General features: G+C 40.1%; 1 protein-coding gene across 4 annotated transcripts in view; it reads left to right on the top strand.

Moving 5' to 3' along the window:
* The window catches only part of SLC24A2 (solute carrier family 24 member 2), a 175,467-nt gene that overhangs the window by 79,116 nt on the left and 79,591 nt on the right, over positions 1-16,760 (top strand). For 2 of the 4 annotated variants that reach the window (XM_048850541.2, XM_048850543.2), the window contains exons 3-4: positions 11,159-11,200; positions 12,437-12,545. In XM_048850541.2, coding sequence (XP_048706498.1) covers positions 11,159-11,200; positions 12,437-12,545 — 151 coding nt within the window. The remainder of the gene's footprint in view (positions 1-11,158; positions 11,201-12,436; positions 12,546-16,760) is intronic. The other 2 variants (XM_048850546.2, XM_048850542.2) reach the window with 1 other exon arrangement.

Genomic DNA, 16,760 nt, shown 5'->3' with positions numbered 1-16,760 from the left:
AAGCATGGAGGCCGCTCAGCTCACTTTGGCAATTAGGAGCACATTAAACACCACACGCATTATCCAGCAGTATATGCAGCGCCAGAACCTGGCAGAGCGATACTGGGCGAGGAGGCGACGTAAGCGCGGTCACGTGAGTGATCAGGACATGGACACAGATTTCTCTGAAAGCGTGGGCCCTGCCAATGCATGCATCATGGTGCTAATGGGGCAGGTTCATGCTGTGGAACGCCAATTCTGGCTCGGGAAACAAGCACAGACTGGTGGGACCGCATAGTGTTGCAGGTCTGGGACGATTCCCAGTGGCTGCGAAACTTTCGCATGTGTAAGGGCACTTTCATGGAACTTTGTGACTTGCTTTCCCCTGCCCTGAAGCGCATGAATACCAAGATGAGAGCAGCCCTCACAGTTGAGACGCGAGTGGCGATAGCCCTGTGGAAGCTTGCAACGCCAGACAGCTACCGGTCAGTTGGGAATCAATTTGGAGTGGGCAAATCTACTGTTGTGGCTGCTGTGATGCAAGTAGCCCACACAATCAAAGATCTGCTGATATCAAGGGTAGTGACCCTGGGAAATGTGCAGGTCATAGTGGATGGCTTTGCTGAAATGGGATTCCCTAACTGTGGTGGGGCCATAGACGGAATCCATATCCCTATCTTGGCACCAGAGCACCAAGCTGGCGAGTACATAAACCGCAAAGGGTACTTTTCAATAGTGCTGCAAGCTCTGGTGGATCACAAGGGACGTTTCACCAACATCAACGTGGGATGGCTGGGAAAGGTACATGACGCTCGCATCTTCAGGAACTCTGGTCTGTTTCAAAAGCTGCAGGAAGGGACTTTATTCCCAGACCAGAAAATAACTGTTGGGGACGTTGAAATGCCTATATGTATCCTTGGGGACCCAGCCTACCCCTTAATGCCATGGCTCATGAAGCCGTACACAGGCAGCCTGGACAGTAGTCAGGAGCTGTTCAACTACAGGCTGAGCACGTGCGGAATGGTGATAGAATGTGCATTTGGACGTTTAAAGGCGCGCTGGCGCAGTTTACTGACTCGCTTAGACCTCAGCGAAACCAATATTCCCACTGTTATTACTGCTTGCTGTGTGCTCCACAATATCTGTGAGAGTAAGGGGGAGACGTTTATGGCGGGGTGGGAGGTTGAGGCAAATCACCTGGCTGCTGGTTACGCGCAGCCAGACACCAGGGCGGTTAGAAGAGCACAGGAGGGCGCGGTACGCATCAGAGAAGCTTTGAAAACCAGTTTCATGACTGGCCAGGCTACGGTGTGAAAGTTCTGTTTGTTTCTCCTTGATGAAACCCCCCGCCCCTTGGTTCACTCTACTTCCTTGTAAGCTAACCACCCGCCCCTCCTCCCGTCAATCACCGCTTGCAGAGGCAATAAAGTCATTGTTGCTTCACATTCATGCATTCTTTATTCATTCATCACACAAATAGGGGGATGACTACCAAGGTAGCCCAGGAGGGGTGGTGGAGGAGGGAAGGAAAATGCCACACAGCACTTTAAGCACAGCACTTTAAAAGTTTACAACTTTAAAATTTATTGAATGACAGCCTTCTTTTTTTTGGGCAATCCTCTGTGGTGGGCTGGCTGGTTGGCCGGAGGCCCCCCCACCGCGTTCTTGGGCGTCTGGGTGTGGAGGCTATGGAACTTGGAGAGGAGGGCTTGGTTACACAGGGGCTGTAGTGGCAGTCTGTGCTCCAGCTGCCTTTGCTGCAGCTCAACCATACACTGGAGCATACTGGTTTGATCCTCCAGCAACCTCAGCATTGAATCCTGCCTCCTCTCATCATGCTGCCGCCACATTTGAGCTTCAGCCATGTCTTCAGCCCGCCACTTACTCTCTTCAGCCCACTACCTCTCCTCCCGGTCATTTTGTGCTTTCCTGCACTCTGACATTATTTGCCTCCACGCATTCGTCTGTGCTCTGTCAGTGTGGGAGGACAGCATGAGCTCAGAGAACATTTCATCACGAGTGCGGTTTTTTTTTCTTTCTAATCTTCACTAGCCTCTGGGAAGGAGAAGATCCTGTGATCATTGAAACACATGCAGCTGGTGGAGAAAAAAAAAGGGACAGAGGTATTTAAAAAGACACATTTTATAAAACAGTGGCTACAGTCTTTCAGGGTAAACCTTGCTGTTAACATTACATACATAGCACATGTGCTTTCGTTACAAGGTCATATTTTGCCTCCCCCCACCGTGTGGCTACCCCCTCAACCCTCCCCCCTCCCCGTGGCTAACAGCGGGGAACATTTCTGTTCAGCCACAGGCAAACAGCCCAGCAGGAAAGGGCTCCTCTGAGTGTCCCCTGAAGAAAAGCACCCTATTTCAACCAGGTGACCATGAATGATATCTCACTCTCCTGAGGATAACACAGAGAGATAAAGAACGGATGTTGTTTGAACGCCAGCAAACATACACTGCAATGCTTTGTTGTACAATGATTCCCAAATACGTGTTACTGGCCTGGAGTGGCAAAGTGTCCTACCATGAAGGACGCAATAAGGCTGCCCTCCCCGGAAACCTTTTGCAAAGGCTTTGGGAGTACATCCAGGAGAGCCACGAATGCCAGGGCAAATTAATCCTTTCACATGCTTGCTTTTAAACCATGTATAGTATTTTAAAAGGTACACTCACCGGAGTCCCTTCTCCGCCTGCCGGGTCCAGGAGGCAGCCTTGGGTGGGTTCGGGGGGTACTGGCTCCAGGTCCAGGGTGAGAAACAGTTCCTGGCTGTTGGGAAAACCGGTTTCTCCGCTTGCTTGCTGTGAGCTATCTACAACCTCCTCCTCCTCCTCCTCATCTTCTCCGTCGTCGTCGTCGTCGTCCCCAAAACCTGGTTCCGTATTGCCTCCATCTCCATTGAAGGAGTCAAACAACACGGCTGGGGTAGTGGTGGCTGAACCCCCTAAAATGGCATGCAGCTCATCATAGAAACGGCATGTTTGGGGCTCTGCCCCGGAGCGGCTGTTCGCCCCTCTGGTTTTCTGGTAGGCTTGCCTCAGCTCCTTAAGTTTCACGCGGCACTGCTTCAGATCCCTGTTATGGCCTCTGTCCTTCGTGCCCTGGGAGATTTTGACAAAGGTTTTGGCATTTCGAAAAACTGGAATGGAGTTCTGATAGCATGGATTCCTCTCCCCATAGAGCGATCAGATCCCGTACCTCCTGTTCAGTCCATGCTGGAGCTCTTTTGCGATTCTGGGACTCCATCATGGTCACCTCTGCTGATGAGCTCTGCATGGTCACCTGCAGCTTGCCACACTGGCCAAACAAGAAATGAGATTCAAAAGTTCGCAGTTCTTTTCCTGTCTACCTGGCCAGTGCATCTGAGTTGAGAGTACTGTCCAGAGCGGTCACAATGGAGCACTCTGGGATAGCTCCCGGAGGCCAATACCGTCGAATTGTGTCCACAGTACCCCAAATTCGACCCGGCAAGGCCGATTTAAGCGCTAATCCACTTGTCAGGGGTGGAGTACGGAAATCGATTTTAAGAGCCCTTTAAGTCGAAATAAAGGGCTTCATCGTGTGGACGGGTGCAGGTTTACATCGATTTAACGCTGCTAAATTAGACCTAAAGTCCTAGTGTAGACCAGGGCTTAGTGAAGTTACTTTGTCCTCTTGCCTCAGTCTCTCTACCTGTAAAATGGTGATAGTACTCCTCTCTCATTTTGCATGGGAACTGTGAAGATAAATTCATGAATGTTTATAAAGCACTTGGATACTATGGGGATGAGTGCCATAGAAAAGAGCATGAGGAAATTCATAATTCTGTATTAATTGCAAGTTTTGGATCATGTGAGTAACAAGGGCCACACATTAAATTATGGGGCTAAAAAGAAATATTGAACAGCTGCCTTACACCCGGAGCACCTCCATCCTGTACATTGAATGAGATAGGGGTCCTATGGAAAAAACAGTATGTGATCATGTAATTAAAACACAAGGGGACCAAATTAAGGTTACATAGGGAACCTTAATTCTGGCATTTCCTAATTTTTGAGTGCTTGACTTGTCAACTTAAATGACATTCTTCCAATGTATTTTTAACCTGTCATATTATTAATACAATAGCAGCATATTAATTAAACATGCTTTAAAAGTAATGAGCCTAGTTTTCATATCTGGGCACCTGAAGCTAGCCAAAACAGATTTATATCTATGCACTTAATCTGACACTCATAGGCAGCTAATTTGGGTAGGTACATATCTAAGTGTCAGTATAAGAGCTTAAGTTTAGTCTCCCATTTTTGAAAAATTGCCTCCTTTTCCCCTTCTTATAAACTGCCAAAAATGACATTGACTTAAATAACAATTGTAACAATGTCTTTAAAAATATTAGATTGCAATTAAAGCAAAAAAAGAGACAAACATTTCAATGACAAGTCTTAACCTTAAGATTAAAATGACATCTTAAAACTACATGGTTATGATTGGCATTATGGTAATTAAATAATCACAGGGCCTTTAATATTGTGCTATTACATTGCTCTCCTAAACCAAATATCAAGGATACCTGATTTTTAGTAAGTTCAGAGCAGCTAAAACAAGTGAGCCAGCTTTTGACTCTTACTCCTCTTGAATAGGTACTTACTCCAGGAGTGGTCCCATTGACCGACTGAAGAAGTAAGGTACTATTCCACATGAGTAAATGTCTCAGAATTTGGATCTAAAGCAACTGGCCTCAGACGAGGATGTGATTTAACTGCTGATTTCTCCTTAAGCCACCTATTTGTCATTCTCAAATTAACAAAGATGCAATTCCTTAATATATCTATGATAAGATACAATTTGTGCACGCACACTGGGTAATTACAGGAACAAACTGGTATTTAGGAAATACTTGATTTGAAGGCATAAAACCCTTTAGATATGCATAGGACTGGCACTTCTGACAAAACAGAAGTGTACACACATTTTGCAGATGCAATTATGCACCCAAATTTGAAAAATTTTCTCAATATTTGTTCAGGGTCAGGATTCGCTTTAGAAATTTCTTGATGTGGGTGAGTAAAGCAGGTTTGCAAGCTCAACTAAATTCAGGAAACAGCTCTCGTGAAACTTAATTAGTTCATAGAGTAAAGATATTTTGTCCCTTGGGAAGCCCTCCTGTGAAAAGGGGAGCTTTAGCTTCTCCAGCTCTTTTCTTAATAAGATCTACAAAGATCTTTTGGTTTGGATTCTAACAGGCCACGTTCAGGTGATGTTTAACTTAGACGGGGTGATATGTAAGTTAGAACACCTCATACGCAGCCTCCCTCTCAGTCTAAGGGAATTAGGGAACAGTCTAAGGAAGTGTAATTTACATACTGAGAGTGAAATCCTATGTAATTTACGTATTGAGGGTGGCCAAGCTTCCATCGACTTCAGTGGGGCCAGAATTTCACCCTAAACATTCAGCAGAAGGTTTAAATTAAAGTAGATTAGGATAATTATAAATTACACTTTCCAGCTTTTGGGCATGTAAACTGCACTCACTTAGACTCCCTTTGGCATTAGAAGAGTGGGTATGTGAGGATCATTGAGAAGATACCCACACACAATTACAGAACACCTCTGAATGTGGTCTGTGAGTCTGAAGGAGTCTAAATAAGTGAGTATGTCTAAGGGAGCTTAAAGGACGTCTACATTGGTGTAACAAGCAAACATACACTTGGAGGGGCCTGGTAATTTACTTCAACTTAGATTGTCAATTAGAATTGCTTCTGAATTTAGCCAGCTGTATTTGTATGTTTTTCCTCCCCATAATGAATTTTAGCTATGTATTAATGCATTGAATGCATTGTGGTGTATACTTTAGGGATAAATGGCGTAATGGTCTTATGCCAAGTACATCATGCATATGTAGCACATTACTGTCATTCCCTGGGTACCTACATTTTAAGAGGACAATCCACCTTCTATTGAAGTCAGTAGGACTTTCTTCATTATGCTCTATTACGGTTGTTAAGCTTCTATGTTCAAAGTGGGTGCTTTTGAAATGCAGTTGTTGTTTTTTATTTCTCCCATTTTCAAATCAAACCTCAGTCTCTTTAAAAGGTTTGGGTACCTTCCATCCTAAAATAATTGCCTTTTATAATTTTCTTCAGAGCCGACAAACAGTGACTTATTGATACCTGTATAATTGCAATGAGCCATATGCTACTTATGAAAAGCAATGCAAGAAGACATCCATAAAAATATACCTGGGATAGCATCTTTGTAAAGCCCCTAACCTTGGTCCCACACTCTGTATCAGAAAAATAATCAGAGAAACCAGATTACAGAGTTTAAATACAGTTCGTAATGCACTATACTTTACTGGTCAATGCACATAATGTACTTTCGTTACTTCCAGTGATGGCTCATCCAGTAAATCATTAATCTCTTTTAGTTTATTATAATGTATACAAGAATATGTAGCTGTTGGTGAGAATTCTTCAAAATTTGGCGCATTCTTTGGGGAAAATATTTTCTGAGAGGAACAATGCCATCTGTGGATTACACAGATTTTTCACTGCACAGATTTCCAGCCAGCATGTTACTCATGTGTGGACATTGGTTTTACTTAGAGAGAAAGTACAATAAATCATTATTTATATTTTTATTATCTGTAGTTTAGAACAATCAAAAAAATTTTAAAGAAAGAATTGCATGGACTTTAATGTCAATTTTGGGTCTAACTAAACTATGTCACAGTTATAGACAGGTTCTGGTTAACCCTAATGCATGAGCATGAGAAGGAGGTAAGTAAGGGCAGGTGGAAGCAAGGCCATGCTTTTGCTCTTCCCATTCCCTTGTGCCTTTGTGGGAAAGTATTTGCTAACAATCTATGTAATTTGAGTCAGTTCTTTGGATGTTGGAGTTTCAGAGAGAGAGGTGATGGATAATCTCAGTCAGTTAGGCATTCTGAACAGGCTCTGCCCACTGAGTATTAGATTTAATATCTACATGGACCGTGTCAGATATGTGTCAAACAATGTTATAACAGATGGTGAAGGTATTTATGGTGTCATCATGTAAGGGTATTTGTTTAGATGTTTTTAAAGTAAGAGGCTAAACAAAAAGAATTGAAAAATGGATATAAAACTTTATCTATGAAATATGTAGCCACTCTAAGCCAATGGGAGAGAGCTCTCCCATCAACTTAATTAATCCACCCCCAATGAGTGGCAGTAGCTATGTCAGTGGGAGAAGCTCTCCCACCAACAAGGCACTGTCCACACCGGCAGTGAGTATGTCACTCGGGGGGGGGGGAGGAGGGGGAGGGTGGATTATTCACACCCCAAAGCAACATAAGTTATACCAACATAAGTGGTAGTGTAGACATAGGGATAGGTATGGGAGGGCATCAAATGTTCCAGCCTTAATGGCAAGCAGGAAAGATATAGGATTGTTCCTGAAATAAATGCTTGGGGCTCTAAGGTAAGGTATTAAAAACCTTACATATTTAACCATCATATGGATATGAAGATAGAAGAATACTGTTGTGTAAGCACAGTAAGGTATGGTCCACTAGATACTATATCAGAATGCAATTGTATGTATTTTGCATTACTATAAAAACTATCAACAGCTATAAGTTAATTATGATGTGGAATTGCAAAGTATATGGTGCTCATCTCCTAGTATCTGTTCTAGAACTATCTGCAATGCAGAAATTAAAAAGTCAAAACAAAAGGATGGAAGTTGCCATTTAAAAAGGAGCTAATATGTGGTGATTGTCGTGATACAAGTGCACACATTCTTGTACAGAGTGTTTGTTTTCTAAATAAAAGATTAATATCATTGTAGCTATGTACAAAAAACTGAATTCACAGTTGGTTTAAAGGGACATAATCACTTTAAATTTGGGCCAAATTTTAAATTTTATATTTAATAGTAAGCTTTTATAAAACCTAAGACTAATAAAAATAGGCTTCTCCAGTTAAGATAACCCAAAGAAAACCATATTTTTGAATGTAAATATTCCCCTGAAGCGTTCAAAATCCAAATGTTGCAGCACTGAGAACCTGTCTGGGAAACTGGCTGGAAACAAAAGAAAAATAGGCTTAGCTGATTTTTCGTTGTCCAAACTGGAAAAAAAAAAAAAAGATAAAACTAGGGCATAAGTAGTGACAAATATATTTGATTTTGAGACATTATTATAACAAATAATACAATTTGCTTCTGTGCAATATGTGATTTTTAGTTGACAGTGTCTCTTTAACATTAACACTAGTAGGAAATTCAAAAGTATTTTTTTCAAACAGAAATGTTGTATTGGTCTAGTCTTTTTCCACTAGTTTTTTTTTTTTTTTTTTTTTTGGCTCATACGCTGTACAACACAAATACAGTTTGGTATCATTTGGAGTTTATAAAAAGCTTTATTCATGTCAGTCATCAAATTGAACTAATTGTGCTTGCACTGCAGTATTAAAGAATTTATAATTAATATAAAATAAATTTAAAGGTTTTAAAATAATTGACAAAAATATGTGAGTTCAGTGGGAGCACTGATGTGAATAATGTTAGTCGTGTGTAAGTATTTGCAGGATCAGGCCCAAAGAGTATGCTCAGCTGTACAAGACTGTTGATCCAGTCCTGCGAGATGTGAAATGTCCTGCCTACCGCTGAAGTCCATGGAAACTGATAGTGCTCAGTAACTCAAATGTGGGCCCACTATTTGCATTGCTGCTGTTAAAGTTTTGTGTGAGCATCTTCTTCCCAAACCTCTATTTATATTTTTGTCATGAACATTTCTTCTGCAATGCAACTTGAAATACAAGGTTTCAGCTCAGGAACAAATATATTATTTACCACATTTGAAAAGATATCCATTTAACAGTTTTATACTTCATGTTGCAGTAGTAATAAGAGAGAATATCGTGGTCATTTCAGAATTGTATTTCCATCCTACTGAAATCTTTTTAAAAAATGTAAATAGAATATGTATTGCCACAATCCAGTATTTCTGTTTACTTCAATGATTATCTTGTACAAATTAAAATGTACAGGCTATACATTTTCTTTTAAGCAAGGTAGTTGTTTATCTTAATATAGCTACCTGGCCTGATCCAGCTCCCATTAAAGTCATTGGCAGTCTTTCCACTGACTTGAAGGGGTGTTGGATAGGACTATGTATTGATCCTACGAAGTGGTAGGTGCTTCTGAGAAGTACTGATCACTCTCAGCTCTTATTGACATTAATGGGAGTCGAGGGTGCTCTGCACCTTGCAAGGTCATGTCCAATAAATGGCTACAACTCAGTAATATTTTCTCATCCTTGATTGTATCTTTTTTCAAAATTCAAGATATGGACCGGACCACATAGCTCCTCAAATACAAAAGCCTTTGTTGATAATTTTTATCATTCATATTAAGGACCCAGTCTTTCAAACACTTACACATAAGAGTAACTTGACTCACATGATTAGGCCCACTGAACTCAAGAGCTTCTTAAGTGGTCTTGGGCTGGTCCCTGTTCAGGTGAAAATTTCACCTTAGGGTGAATTTTCCCCAGTATGAACACAGATCAGATTTGTGGGGAAGGAATAATACAAAAGCAACCCCTGACAGTATATGTGAATAATATATGTGTACATTTATAGAATGTATAAATGTATGCATATATGTACACACCATTATTAAACAGTACCCATCAAAATACTGTCTAAAGATAAATGAGCACATTTTGTTGACCTTTTTACTGCAGAAATTTTCTTTTCTTTTTTTTAAGTTCTAATAAAAGCTCTTTCCCCTTGTGCTATTCCCCCGTTGTTTGCACTGAGTCAGCCTGGCTTGAGAGATAGGGGGGAATCCATTACAGACCAAAAGATAGTCGTTTCTCACATAATCTTTTCTTCAAATTGATGTTCTCAGCTGGGGACGTTTTGGACATAAAGAATTAAGTCCTGTTCTTCCTCTACTCACTGTGGAACAAAAATGAACTGCTTCTGTATCAGTATTTGCTCATAATTGTTTCTCTTCTACTTAACCCCCAAGGTTAAATTCGCTAACTGAAAAGCGTATTGACAGTTAATCTCGATGTGTGTCAAAAAGCTGAGCTCATTGCACTGGATAATTCCCCCTGGGGATTGTGCTGTAGAATACAGCACCATTTGTTGAGCTGTTTGATAGAAAGAAAGAAAGCTTGGTATGGAGGAAATGGTTTAAAACACTGCTTTTTGAGGGAAGGGGCATTATCACATGAGGTTGACTGTAACACAGGTAGAGTATGCAGTGGTTTATTAATCATAGTTCACTGGTGCTTTTGTGTGTATATTCTGGTGAATTAACACTGTATTGTGGGCTTCAGCAGATTTGAGAAACCATTATGACTCTGTTTATTGTCCATTATCACAATCCTCCCAAAAACATTTATAGAAACAAAGAAACCCGAAGTCCTCCCCAGTTTTTCATCCTATAAATGTCATTTTCTTGCCATTATTGTACTCAAAAGAGTGAAAGAATATCTGTGGGACACAAGTCACCTATTTTGTAGTTTGCAATGTCTTTAAAATCCACCCCAGAGTCTGATTCTTGTACATGGGAGATCAATACTCTGCTGCCATGTTGTCTGCTCTTAACTGTTTGATCCTGTCACTTAGGGCTACAAGGCATTTTGCTGAGTCCCGTTAAGATGGGTATTTAAAATAGTAAGCTTATATAATGACTCAGAACATCTTTTTTTTTTTTTAAGATATCAGGATCATCACTTGGAATCATTATCAATAATGATCCAACCCTGATGATCTTACTGAGTTTAGTGCACTCAACATTCAGGCAAACTCCCATCAAAGCCCATGTGAGTTTGCCTCACTGAAGACTGTATAAAAAAATGAGGATTTCAAGATTTAGCCCACTGGCTATAATTGAGACCCTGAAATTCAGTGACACGTGAGAGGCAAATTATGTAGCCAATGATAAGAGGTTTCAGGAGCATTTCAGCCTGAACCTTTCAAAAGAATCCCCTATTACCTAGTACCTACAGAATATTTAAGGTCTTTAACATCACATAGTTCGAGACCTGTGAAATCACATTGTAGCCCATAGAATCTATGTCACTCAGTACACAAGTACATGCTGTTTAACTGTGTCTTCCATTGTTTAATGTTCTTCTTCGACAATGTATGCAGGCGCCATGTAACATTTCTTTTTTTTTTTTTTCCTGTGCAAGCAGCCACCTAATGCTGGGGACAAGGATGACCAAACACTGACGGTAGGCGCCAGTTTATATTTTTATGTCTGGGCATTTGTTTCTGGAAGGTGTGGGCGAGACAAATCTTACTTTGCTTTGGCACACTTCAGCATTTTAATAAGCTATCATCCTTCCCCCACCCCCAATGCTGCTATACAATTAAAAATAATTAAGTTCCAAAGTTAAAGTGACAAGTTAATTCTGGTATTCAGTTTCTATAATTTTTCATTTGGCACCAAGAATTAATGTATGTGCCCTGTAGACGCTTTAACTGAAAACAGACTATTTCCTTCATCTGTTTTTTTTTAATCGGTTTGGCAGGGGCTTGTTAGTTTTTACAAATTGTTGGTCCTGATTATTATTTATTATTCAACTAAATGGAATGTTTTATGAACATTGCCATCCACAAAATGGCTGTATTCTCTAAGAATCTTATGGCTGTACAACGGCACAGGAAAGAAACTCTCTTCTAGGTGTTTATAAGCCTGTTAAAACGTATTGAAGATCTTTTATTTTTTCGCTCTATTATTTTGTGTGTCTGTGCGTGCACATGTGTGTACATTATTTATCATCATTCTGAAAGTCCTTTTTTTTCTTCAACCTTGCCAACAGCATCTGATGGAAAACAATAGGCAGAGGCACACATTGTTACTATAACTGACTTAAGGCCTGTCTAAGATGCTATCATATAGATGGGGATTTTTTTTACCTTTCTACATCATTTTGAGGATATCTAATGGTCTGTAATGGAGTGCAGGCATTTGAAATGAGAAGCTGGTGTACTTCAGGACAGAGCTAAACGGTTTCACAGTGAAACTAAAGATTGCCATGACTGTCAGCTGCTCTTTATCTCCCATAAAATAATCCCCCCTAGGTTTTAACTTTACAAATTTAGCACACAACGTCTACACTGCCTTGTCTATGTTTGACTTTTAGAACATATTAGTTACACATTCTAACAACACGCCCTTAAATCCTAGGCTGGACAAAGTCAGAGGGGTCAGTTGATTTGCCCAACAAGTCAGGGGGAGTTTGTGGCAGAACCAGGAATTGAACCCACATCTCCTGAGTCCCAGTCTACTGATGAATGACCAGTGGATCCTTTGGGGCGAAAGGGGGTGTATACGTGATATTGCTTAGTACAAAATGTGACCAGTGGAAATCAGAAATTTTTTCACTCGGAGATGAATACAACTCATAGTGTAACTGGATCCATTCTCAAGAAAAGGCTAAATTCCTTTTCTTTTTTTCATTCAGACCAAGCCACGGCTCCAGCGAGGCGGGAGCTCTGCATCTCTCCACAACAGTCTAATGAGAAACAGCATTTTTCAGCTGATGATTCACACGCTTGACCCACTTGCCGAAGGTATCCCAATAACTTTTTTTTCTTTCTCTCTGCTGTATAAAACAAAAAAAGATTTTCCCTTTTATTCACAAGAATGTTGTTTGTACCTGAACTACTTTCTTTTTGGTTTTGGTTTGCTTGGTTTTGGTTTTTTTGTTGTTTGCAATTTCTGAGAGAGGGCTTGCACTCTAATGCCAAAGTATACACAGTCCCATGAAGGATTGTGACATATAGGGATTGCTTTCACTGCAATACCAATAATAATTATGACTGTCTGGTGGATGCACTATAAGTACTATCTCTCTCTCTCTCTCTTTCTCTGTCTAGTTTGGGCTTGAACAGAGTTCATGTTGGGCAGGGATGTAAAAATTAGAAAGATGTTTTTTACTGCTACTTGTGTGGGATGTCAATTTTCCATTCTTAGCTTTGATGTCAGTATATCACAGGTTTCAGAGTAACAGCCATGTTAGTCTGTATTTGCAAAAAGAAAAGGAGTACTTGTGGCACCTTAGAGACTAACCAATTTATTTGAGCATAAGCTTTCGTGAGCTACAGCTCACTTCATCGGATGCTAAACATGAAACTAACTTGTAATATGGAATGTAGACAACTTTGAAACATTGCAATCTTGGCTTTGGATGGATATTCACTGAGACCAGATAGAATGCGATTATCCACAATCAACTCAGAGCCATTATTGATCTGCAACTCTCTCCTCCCCCCAGCCCTCCCACACATCCACCCCATCTCCATCTCCCTCTCACTCACTCACACATCTCTCTCTCTCTCTCTCTCTCTCACACACACACACACACACACACACGCACTTACTTTTGCTGATATTATCAAAGTGCCGAGTAATGTGTTCACTGTGTGATCCTCTAGATGGAAAACATAACTATATACTGGTTTGGTCTGAATCTGAGTGTCACCTTGTCCACCACTCCCTTCAGGTGGATTTCCAAAAATCCAAACCCAGGTATTTATTTGTGAAGTGTGTGTTCCGATTACATGACTTTTCCCTGCTGCAATAAGGTATGTCTTCTGCAATCATGTGTTTTTCAAAGTTATAATTCCTCCTAAAAGATGTGAATGGCTCAAATGGTCCTAAATCTCTAAGAATATTGAAAGCCCTGATCACTTCCAAACTTGAGTGATTATAAAATATATGAAGTACCCTAATACATTTAAATTGCTTTTCATGATACATACCAAGAAATCAGATTTCACTAGGTATGTCTTTAAATTGCAAACATTTTTCACACAATAAAAAAAATAAAAAAATAAACCCAGCTCTGCATCTCTCTGAAGCAGTAAATCTCCCTTTCCATTTCACTCTCCAGACATGCAAGTTAACACTCATTATGCAAAATGAAAGTGTGATATTTTAGCTCCTCTGTTATCCACACCATTAATTCTGCACTCAGAAAGGTTTGTAGTACAAATCCAAACCCTTTGTTGCTTTAATCTGCCAAAAAAATATGGCTATGATTTTTGTTAGAATTATACCATTACCACAGGGACACTAAGAACACAAATCATATGACCCTATCCACCTGAAAGCAGCCTCTACTGCTTTTGGTCTTAGAGAAGCCCTGTGGTTCTCTCTGTTGATGTAACTGAGGCTGCACTTCTTCATTTAATAGATGCTGCATTATGTAACTGCCGAAGTCTGCCCCTTTAAGTAGCATACAGTCAGTCCAGACTGTGCCCAGTCCTATTATCATAACTAGTAAACTGGCTCATAGGAAACATATTGGAGCAACCCACTTGGAATCCTTCACCTGAATAACCATACAAGAGGATAGATATGAATCTATTAATATCAAAGCAAGCAGATATTCTCAATGTTGCAACTCCTTTCCCAATCCCAACTCAGGTCCTATCTCCACCCACCAGTGAGGCAGGCCTTCCATCCTCCAGAAACTTGATATATCAATTACCACAGTTTATAAACTCTCTTTTTTTCCTCACAACCCTTCCATTTTCCTCTCCCATCCTTAAAGATAAGTTTGTAGGTCCCTAGCTGCATCTGTGCTACTGCACACTCTGATTTAACTATTCCAATCACATCACATGCTAGAACATACAGCAAAGTGGAGGCACCTGCGACTAGAGACAAATGGGATTCCTGAACTCATTTTTAAAGGTAGGAATTACGAGAGGCTACATAGATTGCTGCAGAAAAGTGGGTTAGGGAGAGCCAGTCAACAGGGGAGGGCCTTAGTGAGAGACTGAAGACCAAGGGAAAATTGGAAGGTTGTGGCAGGAGAAGGAGTCACATGGACTTCTTAACTGAACCCAAATACAGGCCTCAACAAAGATTCAGAAGTAAGATTGATGATCATCCAGTTTTTATTTATCTAGAACCTGTTTGCCTAGCCCTACTTCATATGTTTGCCAGGCCTAGCTGATTCCTCTATATACCATTGTCCATGATTCTTCCCCATTGCAAGGCTTGCTCCATATAACATGTATCAAAGAAGAACTTAGGATCCTCTCATTTAGAATAGTCTCAGAAGGAGAGCTTTCTAAATCTGTGTTCTAATTTGGGAGCAGTAGGTGCTGAGCTCTTTTAAAAATCAGATAATGTAATAGCAAATAACTCAATAATGTTTGGCTGTATATAGTAGTTAATCTATGTCAGTAAAATAAGCATTTATCAATACTATTTAATACAGTGTTGCTTAGTGGTTATTGCAGTAATCTGAAATTATATCCGAGGAAGCTTCCTTCAGTGTTCCACCATCTCTGTCACCTTTCCCATGTTTTCCTCCATGCCTTCATGTCCATCCTGGCATGATTTTTCTTTACAAATTGAAATTGAACAGTCTCTTGGCTTCCAACTGGATTTCTTAGAAAGTCTATTCACCTTTTTGTTTCATTTAATAGAGACACAGTGGGCTAAATTTTCAAAAAGTAGAAACCTACTTGCACAAGCAAAAATGTCTGCGAAGTGCATGCCTACATTTGCAAATGTAATTACTGTGATAGACCACACTAATTTAATGTACAGATGACAAGTTAGGCACCATAATGACTATCTGCATGTGCAAATATCAAACTCCCATTGACATCAATAGGACAAGGATTTTAACCCTGGTTTGCCCATAAATATAGTAATGACTGTTTAGCCTGTGTCTGGGAGAAGCATGTGAAAATAACTATCTGATTTCATATTCCGTTGCTGTGGCTTACCCAAATTTATGTTCAAACTTCTTCAGAGAGACACTTCCGTCTCAGGGCTTCAGATCTTCTGCGTTCCAAGAGGTTTGTAAAGCAGACACATGGAGAGTTCTACAGATCTTTATTAAACTACAACATTGACACACTGGAACTAGAAAATCAAGACATGTTTTTATTTTATTTTTCTCGCTCATATATCAACATCAGTAATAAAAATTCTGCACTTATAATTCAGTAAACAATGTGTAGAAAATGGATGTGCCAGAAAAGAATCCAGCCCATTCTCCCAGACATCTGATGGCTTTGTAAGGCTACCAAGAGTGAAAAGAAGTCAAATCTTATTTTTTGTCACTAAAGTCAGCAGATGTGGGTCTGAATGCACATACAGAGTTGGTCTATTAAGTAAAAAAAGTTAGTTTGACCTATGTGACCTAATATTTGCCTTGGCACCTAATGTACGTAAGTGAAAATAGTTAATAGTATTCACTCTTGAATAATTCACTTGTCAAGCCACCACTATTAGCTGTTCAGACACCTAAAACTTCATTTGTTCTGGGAAGAAAACAAGAAATAAATTACATGTTAAAAAAATAACAAAAGCCGTTTTTACTCACAACAAAATATACATGAATTATTAGTCACAACCACATGATTCTATTGATGTTATCCTGTCCTTCCTCACATTTCCCTCCAGTTCGTTGTCACCTTTGCTTGTTGTGTCGTGTCTGAATTCTAGATTGTAAGGTCTTTGGGGGCAGGAATTTTGTCCGACTCTATGTTTTGCGAAGTGCTTAACACACATGTGGGTTTGATACAAATGATAATAATAATTAATAACAGCTACTCAGATCCGTGGGAGCAGTTGAGTGCTCTGCACTTTTGAAAATCAGGCAGGTTTCCACATATGGATTTAAAAGCCTAATTTAGGCTTCTGCTTTTGAAAATCTTGGCCATAGTGTAGATGTTCACTGCTATCAGTTTAACCACTCTGTCTGGCAAGTGTACAGGACTTTCATTAGCTAGAAATGATCTCTGCATAGCAATTGAAAT

Source organism: Caretta caretta, chromosome 5, assembly GCF_965140235.1.
Source record: "Caretta caretta isolate rCarCar2 chromosome 5, rCarCar1.hap1, whole genome shotgun sequence".
Taxonomy (NCBI): Eukaryota; Metazoa; Chordata; order Testudines; family Cheloniidae; genus Caretta; species Caretta caretta.
Note: the sequence above shows the minus strand (reverse complement) of the source record. Positions and strands in the feature narration are given on the sequence as shown.